We start from the raw sequence: 11757 nt of genomic DNA on the forward strand, positions 1-11757 counted from the left end.
GTCTTTCGGCCTATTTACGACGACGGTGTTTGGCGTATTCGCTACAATGAGGAACTTTATAACATCCTAGAGGACGCCAACATCGTCCAATTCATAAAGTGCAACAGGCTCAAGTAACTGGGACATGTGCACCAAATGGCGAACTCACAACCCGGTGGCAGGAGATCACCTGGTAGACCGAGGCAGTGTTGGTGGGAAGGAGTCAAGGACCTCGAAATAGGGGTTCGCAATTAATTGGACGTTCATGTCTTCTCATAATGAGTCTGCATTATATGACCATTTTTAATGTAATTGTGGAAATAAATAAAGATGTATACCTATAACAATAATTCATAGGTTGTTCGATAACGCCATCATTAAAATAATGTCTATTTGAAAACTGATTGTTATTCATAAAATCTAAATAAGTTTAATATCTGTTATAATTAAAGTTATCTATTTTAACCGACCTAAAAAACGAATTTTTTATTATTGCAATGTTAATCTATATAAATAAAAATGATTTGCATAATATGTTGCTAAACTCAAATTTGATGATGACTGGACCAATTAAAATATTCAAAAAAATATAACAGAAACTTTGATGAAGGTTTTATGGAAAGAAAAATTTGATAAAAGGCTTAAAAAATGCATATTAAGGCGAAATGAAGTTCGCGGTAGATAGTACTGTAATATAAATTATCATACAATAACTTTTCGATGACTATGAATTTCTTTAAGCCAATTTCCTCAGCATATTATTAAGAGATTTTTTTTAAGAATCGAAATGTGATGATACGCCTTATTAATGTAGTACAAAATTTGTTTTATAGGTGTTCGTAGTAAGCTGGACACAGTGAATTTAGAAGATCCACTTCATGGAGGTGGTCTTGAGGTGGAATTGGCCAGAGTTCACACGATGCTGGCGCACAATTCTAAGGTTTATAAGGTTTTCATCTATACAATGCACTTATTATTTTATAACATAGTCACCTTTTGCTATATTTTTATTATTTAGTTTTTTAGAATATTAATTTGGTTTGTTAAAGTATACACGCCTTAAATGTCTTTTAATTGGCTGAAAACTATTATAAAAACAAACTATTATATTTGTCTCTTTCTGTCAAATTCTGTTAATGCAGTGTTGGAAAGAGAATACTGATTAGTAATAATAAATGAGGTATTTGGTCCCGCTATTGTCCATTCTATCCGACATTTTAAAGAATATATATTAATTTAAAATAAATGCAACAAATTTTTTAATAAATTACAGAAACTAGAGCAGACTGTAGCTGAAAACACCCGATTAGAGCGCGAATTACAACAGTTGCGTAGGGCGTTACGAGCAAGGAGGGCTGCTCCACAGCCCACACATTCACATCCCACACAGCTTGCACAGCCCATTCATCCTACCGCCATGTTAGAAGATGGTTAGTAGATACTACTTACATTATTTAAGAAAAAAGAAAAGCGTTCAAATATTTAGAAAGCACAAAAAACTTATTTTATCATATTTACAAAAAATAATAATAGATGGCGCTCACTGACGTATATAATCTATTGTTTTATATTACGTATACGTGCTATTGTTAAATGTTTATTGTTATAGGCACTAAAAATACTAGAACTTTTGTCAGCTCACTTAACGGACATTCAAAAAGGTCCTTAACCTATGTTATTCATTAACTAATGTAACACAGCCAATAACAGCCCTTTTACATGCTAAATCCTTTGCTGTGGATTGTCCTAGTAATGATTAGCATCAATATGAAGTCATTAATCAAATAGCGTCCTCCAGTAAGTTTAATTTAGTACAAGTAAAAGATTTTAATAGCAATATTATAAAATTTATTTGCAGAAGTTTCAAGAGTCCAACAGTTAGTCACAGCTCTTCAAAGACAGCGTCAAGAGTTAAGTCGCGCCGTGAGGCACTTGACCCAGCAGTCCCAGGTCTTACAGACGACACAAGATTCTATGCCAGGTACAGGAATAATTTATAAACATAATCGATATTGTTATTTTAGAAGTTAAAGATACCGATTTTATCACCAGGGTTATTTATTACCGATGTAATTTCCATCTAAAAGTGGTAACCATGGTAACAAATAAAGCACTTTAGTCTACGTTTTATAATGGGTTTGCGTAAGTTTAAATTGGATACATATTAGATCTGTTGTAGGGATACCTTAAGAAATCTGAATAAGAAGTATGACGGATCAATTGACTATGACAAGTTCTGTGATTTTTTGAGGCCTTATTATAAAGTGTCCGTGTTGAATATAGTCCGTTTGTTTCCGGTTATGTTTATTATTATATTTATATGGAAATAACAACATGTTTACATTTATAGAATCAATTCGACTTCGGATCCAGTAAGAAAAGAGCGTACCAATTTTTAAAAGGCCGGCAACGCACTCGCGAGCTATCTGGCATTGAGTGGCCATAGGCTCACTTATCACTTGACATCAGATGAGCCTCCTGCTTGTTTGCATTCTAACTATAGTCTACGTTATCACATATCATAATTTGTTTATACGTATGTACTTAATTGAATCCGAATACGCCGAATTTCGTTAAGACAGCCAAAGACAACTATTGAAAAGTGGTCAGTGGAATCATTGACATTAAAATAAATTACAAAAGTAGTGAAACAGAAGACGAAAGGAGGGCGAGTTCTGTTCATAATTATTGGTCAACAGCATCTCTAGACTAATACGCGATAAGATGCGTCATGTTATTACATCCATCTGATAAAAAAACCCAGACCAGGTTCGAGTTTGCGTTGGAACTCGAAACTTGTCCACAACAAATTTTTATTAACATAAACTTTTGGTTTATTATACGATACATTTTGTATATTTTCTTACAGGAAAACATCGACCATTATCATTCTGGCAAGAAACGAATCTAGATACTGGTCATACTATTGACCACGGACAGGATTATGAGTACGAAGGCCATCCAGTCCACTACGGACAGACGGAACCATTGTATGTTGATACTAGACCTGGCGATATCACCTCTCCCATGACCAGTGAGGACATGCAGAATTCGGCATTTGGTACGTATTAGTTTTTTTTCGAGAATAAGTGCTAAGTATGAGAACAATGGCAATGTCAATATAGATTTATGTAAGTCTAAAAATATATACGCTCAAGATCAGTTCAGAAGATATATAAGATCCATATTGTAACTTTACTAGATAATAATAATAATAATGCATACTATGCCTCTCAGATTGCATCCGTTTTATCATTTTTATTTTATAGACAAGCAGATTATTTTTTTTCTGACACATGTAATCGATTTTTGGATTTGTGAGATGCCGCCAATGTTTTCTTCTCAGTACGAGACATACTGTCATACAGTGCGTACATAGACATTACAGTCTATTTGTGTACAGCCAGCTGAAACCGCTACGCCAGCTTTATTAGATCTATTATTATTATTATATTTTAATAAACAGAAATAAAACGAAATTTGTAACAGTTTATGTAAATTTCTACAAAACCTTATAATTTGCTTATATAGTTACATAGCGCTTACTAAACCCAAAATATATTACAGGTCACCTATCCAACGTCGAAAAGCAAGAAATCAAAACGGTGCGTATAGTGAAACGCGAGAGTGAGAGACGTCAAAGAGACCGAGAGCGCTCCCTACAACCAATGTCCGATTGGTCCACAAACATGACGACCAACATCGACCAGTTTCTCGAGGAAGAATTGGTCCAACCCATCAACAACTATCGGGCCTCATCCGTCCCTAGAACGGATTACTCCAAATTCGAGGAATACTACGCTAAACAAAATAAAGAAACGCCGTATTTGAAATTCGAGAGGAACATGGAACTCAGCCCAAAATATCCATCCAGTCCTTCTCTGTCTAACTACGACTACTCCCGAGATTACAAATACAATTACGACAGACTAACTCTATCAAACCAGTACCTAAACAGCCCGACGGACAGTTCCAGAACTGTAACCAATGACATTTCGAAGGCCAGCAGTGTCATGAGCCTGACGAGGTCCAATATGGAGTTGTCGCCGATATTCAAAAGTGAGGCTGCGAAGGAGATAATCACAGAAATGTCGGACACGCATAAGAATGGATCTTCGCATAGGAGACAGGTTCCGAAAGAGAAGAGAAGACATTATACGGCGCCGCATCATTTGAGTGCGAAGACATTGAATGAATCACCGAAGAACGGCTATAAACAAGATGTAAGTTTCATTTCAAAAAAGAATGTAATCAACTATACCTATATGTAATATTGTGAGATATGATTTTTTTCGAATTATTTATTTAGGTTTCTTGTGTTTAAGCTTAAAGTCGACGGCGTATGGTAGGAACAAAATGGTTATAACCCAAGTAGATAACCCTATTAGAAAAAAACAAATGGTCATGACACAGATACAGAAATCCAGATCTAAAAGGTTTTTGAGGTTTAAATACGCCGTTGGTTTTTTATATGAACTATTTAATAATTTTATGTTTAAATATTTATCCGTTGATATGAAAATCGGAATCTTCGGATATTTGACATAAAAATATTTTACGCATACCCGAACGTAAGGTACTCTAATTAAATAAAAATAGAATTGATTTTCCGTGCCGTAAAATTCACGTCACTAATGAAACAAATATTGTTTAGGCAATGGCTCGTTCCGTGGACGACGCAGATATGGAGCGTGCATTGCGCGGCGCCGCGCCTGACGTGGTGAGGTCTGCTCTCCCCGCTACCAAGATACGCGACTCCATCGACCAGTTGCTAGCTGCACCTCAGAAAATCGTTATTCCCGAGCGATACATTCCTGAGAAGGTGAGTACGTAGTACGGGAATGATCAAATTTTGGGACTTAGATTTTTTTAATGTAATAAGAGGCAAACGGGCAGGAGGCTCACCTGATGTTAACTGATAACACCGCCCATGAACACTCAAATTGCCAGCGGGCTCGCAAGTGCGTTGCCGGCCTTTCAAGAATTGGTACGGTCTTTTCTTGAAGGACCCTAAGTCGAATTGGTCCGGAAATACTTTAATAATATAAAACTTAATAGTCTTATATTATTTCAATTAATAAAAAAAATCAGTCTAAAGAAAATAATTAAATTATTTTAATCAGGACATAATAATCAAGATTATATTATTTTCATGTAATTTTGAGTCGTAGAGTAAATATGACTTAACATTCAAGTTTTTTTTTCAAAAATTTGCATTTTTGCTGTTATTTTCAAGGCAAGCTTATATATATGTATTAAATTATAATGATTTGTTTTTGATTTCAGCCCCCAGAACTATCTCCAGAAGAACAACAGAAGAGACAAGAGAAAGTAGAGTCGATCAAAAAGATGCTGTCCAGCTCTTCGGGCGACCAAACCAGCACTAAGGTAACAGATACACATACTCATAAAACATAATTTGAATCAAGAATAAAGTGTATTAACCAAATTCTTTTAAATCATTTAGTCAATTCCAAGAGTTTTATCTTTCCTATTATATTGTCTATAAATCATACATAATAGAAAATATTGCTTTTTCATAGTCTATGGGCTGTGTTTAAAATTATGTTTTGATACAAAATTATATGCGTAAACGTTGACAAATCTAAAAAAAAGTTCATTGTCATTCTAATGAATCATTTTTCTAATCATTAATGTAGTCTTTTGCATCGTGTCTTAGTCTGCTTTGTCATTTCTATGCATGTTTGATTATCATAAACTCATAAACAAATTATCTAGATTGGCCATTGTTTGCAGATGAATTTGTAGTTAGTTTCATTATTATATTTCGAAGGACTACATCTATCCTCATCAGACCACCCTGCATTTTTTTCATTAAAAATGTCACATCTAATTTTTTTTCAATCCATAAATAATAAATATCTTGACAGATAAAAGTTCGATGATGCAGCCTAAACATGAACTAAAATTGTTCATATTTATGTAAATTTTAACAGCTCCCACATATTGATTTTCCATAAATATTATTTATATTAAATATCTCATACAACCATTAATGCATTTCTAACCCTATGACATACCATTGCCATAGCCTTACCATTGTAGTACTATTCAAATTATATCATAATTAAACTATAGACAAATTCATACATCATCTTGAATCTCTACAATTCCTTGACTAGAAATGACTAGAAAGTTCTATTAGTCAATTGGGTGCGAAATTAAAAGAGCATTACTTAGACTACATTACAATGTTCTCCACAATTTTGGCGAATCATAAAAAATCCTGCCTATATAATTAGTTATATATCTGCAAACACTGGCAAGCTTTTGGCTGTATATAAGCATATCTATGTGCTTGTTAGAGCCCGGATGGAGAAAAACGACAGCGGGAGCACTTACTACAAATGAACCAGATACTCGCCAAGCAGGTCACGGAGATGAGCAAAATTATAGCTGGTAAGTGTTTGGATGTTTGCTCTACTTGGCGTAGTAAAGCATTATTTTGTGACTTCATTACTTATTTTATGAATACCGGTAAAAATAACGTTTTAATTTTTTTTAACATGTTAAAAATAAAGTTTGAAATACTTTTTAAAGAGGAAAATTCTGGTTATCGTTATTACATAAAGCGTTTATAAGTCCTTCGTATGCCCTGTTATATCACTTTCATATTATAGAAAAATAAATTACATTAAACACAAGAGGACATAACTTTCAATTATTGTTAGTGTTAGAATATGTATTTTGGAACGCAACCAATTTTTTTTTGGTAAATATACATAAAATACATATTCTAACACTAACATTTGTCGCTAGAGTCCTTTTATTACTTCTACTACTTTTGCACAAAACGTTGTACTTGGCAATACATTAAACTTGTGTACCTAACTAATTGAGTTTTTTAGTCAATCACGTCATAGTTGTTTTAATGCTTTTTTTTTACACCGGTGAGCAGAATTTATTAACTTTTGAACTGTATTACAAGAGTAAAATTCTAAATTCTTAGGTTAAGTTTTAAGTACGCACGTGGTAAAATCTTGTGGTAAAGACTCTTACTACGCCAAGTAAATTTAAAATACCTTGATTTGGATGTATTAAATGCAATGAACTTTGTGAAACTAAAAATTTCATAGCTTATGTCTAGAACGAAACAATTGAGCCTTAATACATCCATAACTCCCAAAGTTGCTAAGTAACCTCACGAGCAGCATTTTGAATGTAACTTTTTTGTCCAGTTTTGATTTTGCACTTTTTATTTGTGTTGTGAGAATTATCTGGTGCATGATTTGTTGATGACATGTTGCATTTTTCATGCAACCTCTATGGCTTATTATATATTTTATGTAGTCAATGTTTTGAATTATTTGAAGGACATTATAATAAATTATTTGTATGTATTTCTAAAACGGCCAAGACTACGCGAAGTTTTATACTTTAAAAAAATATGCAACGGCTGCTACTAATATACTGTTTAACATTCACTTTGGTACTACTCTTGCAGTGAATACGTTATAATGTTGATACAATTATATACTGTTCTTAATGGCCGCAAAGGATATACTGCCTATATACTGATTGTATGGTGTGACATCATTGCCCATACTCATACTACGCGGGCGTGAACCCAAATTGAACAACCCTCCGAAAGCAGAGAACGTCACATTCACTTCTGTTTATCATATTATTGAAATACTACCATCATGCACCACGACAATTCTCATCTACTAACGTCACGTGTGTCCACGCATGTAACAATAATGCTTGATGTCGTTTGTCCCACCCAGGAACCAATGAGGGACCGTCGAATTGATCCATTTATCATATCCTTAGCTATTACGTAATTGGCCTCTCCGGATCATCGTGCAGCATGGTTTTTATGCATTTTGTTGTGAGTAGTTTTTGTTTTTTTTTTCAACCGACTTCAACTGACTTTTTTATTGATTTTTATTTAAATTTGAAGTCGGTTTTCAGTATTAATTGGGACTTACTAATCGATTTTTGTTTTAACAGTGAAAGCCTTGGAAGAACTGCCTATAACGAACAACGCTGATGATTCGGATCGCTCACCAGATGTGGAATTGCCAATATATCAGCAGAGGGAGAATTTCTTCACCTAAATATAAAGATATTGCAAATTGCGTCAGTTAACAAAGTTATTTGTGGCTTTCGGTCTTTTAGCTTTGGCATGGAGTACAATGCCTAAATGTATGTCGTTAAACCAAATATCTGATAAAAACCTCTTATAATCAGAAGGTTTTGATGCAGATGCTTAAGGAAAATTAACGTAACGTCACAGTTAATTGACACTCTTGAATATGACGATAGAAGAACTCAAATTTAAATGCTTTATCATATCGTAAATTATGTTCATATCATGTAATGCCATATCTATATTATGCTAAGGAAATTGTTTAATTGTTGCTTAGCATTCTGCATTAAAAAACAGTACAAGTAATATGTAAAGCTTGTTAGTAGATGACAAAATCAAATAATAGTTAATGATTTCAAATTTGCCCCAGTTTTCAAATCCTAAGTATTCAACGTATGACACAGTATTTTATTATTAAGTCATACTTATATATCGCTCTCAACTAAAAGAGCTGTAATGATAATAATTTTGGGAATATTTTTGACTAACAAAATGCTTCATGAAAGAAGTATCTAGGCTCTAGGCTTTTTATAAGTAAGGCATACAGAATGTGTATGAAAACTCGGTTTATTATTTCTATCGACTATGTACATACTATAGATATATGAAGATATTTAAAAGTATTATTTAGCAATACCAAAATGTTCTTAATAGTTATGTAATAGTTCTAATATTCATAACAGAATGGCCTACAAATTATTTCTTATAAACATAAAGTTCTTATTTTAAAACAGACCTTGTCATAGTCTTGTTTGGAGCGCTGTCAAAAATCGAAGATAAAAGAAATTGACAGATAAAAGCGATTACATTTAACGATTTTAACGCATTAGTTTTAATTTCTATACAATCAGTCTATTTATTACATTAGCACGAACTTTACAATACTTTTGTCAATATTCACCAACGTCAATGTCAGTTTTTGACAGTTTGAACGTATCTATTTTTCCTAAAATTTGAATCTCTCTGATTATTGCCTAAATGCCTTTTGTTTCATACTTCAAGGGAGCGCTCTATTATCCAAACAAAATTCTATCGATACTTTTTTGTTAGTTATTCTATTTTACATATTGTTCGTGCTATGGCCTTAAAGATGAATATAAAGTATTTAGTATTTAAGATACACAAGAGGACGATGCCATGTTAGTTAATTTAGGTTAAGTTTCATTTATTATTATTGTATGCCATTGTTTATCATTTTAATTTTTAAGTGTTATTTAATTCTATTATGTTGTAGATTTGCATTGATACCATTTGTATAATATCGATTTATTTTCATTTAATAAAACTAAATTTAAGTATAAAATTTGTTGTTAATATTTTTTTTCTTTGATAATACGGTTACACTCATAATATAGTTTTATTTAATCTTTGATATATTATATATATTATAGATATTTTGGATTTTGATACTTACTACGTGTACTTGCAGATGCTATAAAGTTACTGTGTCAACTGCTTAAAGTCTCACAATACCTTAGGGCGTGGGGCGGAATTTCCTTTTCTCTATTGATATTATTTCTAAGTAAGCAAGCAGAGTAATATTTAGAATCGAGACGCCGCTAAATATGCCTTTCATATGTCAAGAACATTTTTAATGTTCGTGTTTCTTGGCGCCAAAGTAGGGCCAATTTAATAGAAAATATTTGACATCTGTCAGCTAGCTTCATATGACGCACACTGACGTTACATTCTTACGACGTTCTGTTCACTCTGAAACTGAAATAATGTTTAGAATGTGTATTTAAAAGTAAATTGTGTAATTTTCATTAATACGTAGTAGCTATTATGCAGTTCCAACCTAAATAAATATGCGAGTTACAAAGTTCCGTTCTCAAATTTTGATGAAATGTCAATGGGTATTAAATTGACTATGTTTTAAGTATCTTACCATGTTTGCTTCTTAATGAATTGAGTGGTGAAATTAAAATCTATTGGTATACGGGCTTCTAACAACTAGGGTTGAAAGTCGCTTAACCGCTATATTTGAAAATATACCTTTTATTCTAAGTATAATGAATGCCGATATTACACAATACTTTCAAACAATTATTCGTACTGCAGCCGTATTACTTATTGCCTTTGCACATAGACCGTCAATTGTAGATAATATGCTTCTAAATCGCTTCAAGTAGAAGCAACGAATTGGTAATCTTTGTGATAAACATATACAAATATATTAATTGTAGTAAAGTAGGCCCCTATAAATAGCCTATTAAAGCTTTAAAATACTTATGACTATTGTATTATAAATTGTCCTATCGACGCAAAACGTAAACATTAAAATGTATTTAAATGGACCTTAAGACATTTCTCCGGTATTACGATAATTTACTAATAATTCTTGGACAATATTATTTTGATGTACAGAACTAGACTAGAAACGTTGAATTTGGCAGGAAAATTGGTTAAGAACCTATATATAAAACATAGTAATCAATGAATATTATTATATAACTTTTTATGACAAGTGATAAGCAAAATTAAATATTGCGCCATCTACATGCAATTATTGTCGATTTTATAATAAGCCCGTTACTCGAAATAAACCAATATAATATTTATTTCATATATAAGTTAAAACTGAAAATATAAAAATGTAGATGAAGGAGGGTGAACAGCTCTAGTGAGCATCCTCGACTAGTCTAACCACTGACTGACCCGAAGGCCCCAGTGGCTAAGGTTGAGAAGTTGTTACATATATCCTTTGCGCTCGCAATAATTTCGTTTAGCTAACGAATATGACGTCATGGCAGTAATTGTAGAATGTAGGTGTCGCTACAAAGATACATTTATTTAATCTATTTTAATTAGTCTAGTTTGAGTACATCATAAATAGCAATGTCTGTATGTTAACTATTCATAACTACATATTAACGCGTAATTAGCGTTTAATTATTTATTTCGATCCTTTAAATTTTTCAAACTAAGTATATTTAAATAATTTCCAATTATCATTCGTATCTATCTATATATAAATATTTAAACTAAATATTAATTTCATTATAAGCAAATGGTAGTTGCTAACGTTTGTATTGCTTCATAAATGTTAACTCTACGCGTAACACACTTGTATACAATTATTTTCACAAAGTCCTCCTATTAAAATGGTGTTTATGTTGTCGAGATTTTTCCAAAAACATGAGACAACTAATTATATTATTCACATAACGTATGATTGTAAAATTATACTGTATGTTATATATATACTTGCCTATATTTCTATTACCCTTATTTATCCCTTCTGTACGAACAATCAACTACTAAATTTTATTCAGATTTCGCGGATATCAGGTAGTAGAAATTTTTATGAACTTATAGACTGATGTGTTGGTACCACTCTATCGACTGTCCTATTTGGATTATTTATACATAGTCAATTATGTACTTAACCTATCCTTGTTATGCAAAAATTGTTTTATAATGTAATATTAATGTATTGGAAATAAAATATATCAAATAATTGTGTTTTATTTCGACTAACGTTTAAATGTTATACAATTATTTTCCATTGTACCAAAAGTACAGTAAGATAAAGTTATTATCTGTAAAAACATATGAGAATCGATGTACGCTTCAGATATAACGAAACTCTTAGTATAAAGAGTATATATATATATACTATGGAAGCAGAAGTAACTAGTATATACTTATTAGAAGTATCAAAA

The 11757-nt window shown here is 32.2% G+C and overlaps 1 protein-coding gene across 1 annotated transcript in view; it reads left to right on the plus strand.

Annotated features, from left to right (window-relative positions):
* The window catches only part of LOC123710075, a 52565-nt gene extending 41049 nt beyond the window's left edge, over positions 1-11516 (plus strand). Inside the window, exons 15-23 of the mRNA XM_045661766.1 lie at positions 813-928; positions 1253-1409; positions 1838-1960; positions 2849-3040; positions 3547-4202; positions 4634-4801; positions 5266-5367; positions 6306-6399; positions 7954-11516. Of these exons, the coding sequence (XP_045517722.1) occupies positions 813-928; positions 1253-1409; positions 1838-1960; positions 2849-3040; positions 3547-4202; positions 4634-4801; positions 5266-5367; positions 6306-6399; positions 7954-8060 (1715 nt within the window). The 3' untranslated portion in view covers positions 8061-11516. The remainder of the gene's footprint in view (positions 1-812; positions 929-1252; positions 1410-1837; positions 1961-2848; positions 3041-3546; positions 4203-4633; positions 4802-5265; positions 5368-6305; positions 6400-7953) is intronic.
* The last annotated feature ends 241 nt before the right edge of the window (positions 11517-11757 follow it).

This window comes from Pieris brassicae, chromosome 5 (assembly GCF_905147105.1).
Source record: "Pieris brassicae chromosome 5, ilPieBrab1.1, whole genome shotgun sequence".
NCBI classification, from domain to species: domain Eukaryota; kingdom Metazoa; phylum Arthropoda; class Insecta; order Lepidoptera; family Pieridae; genus Pieris; species Pieris brassicae.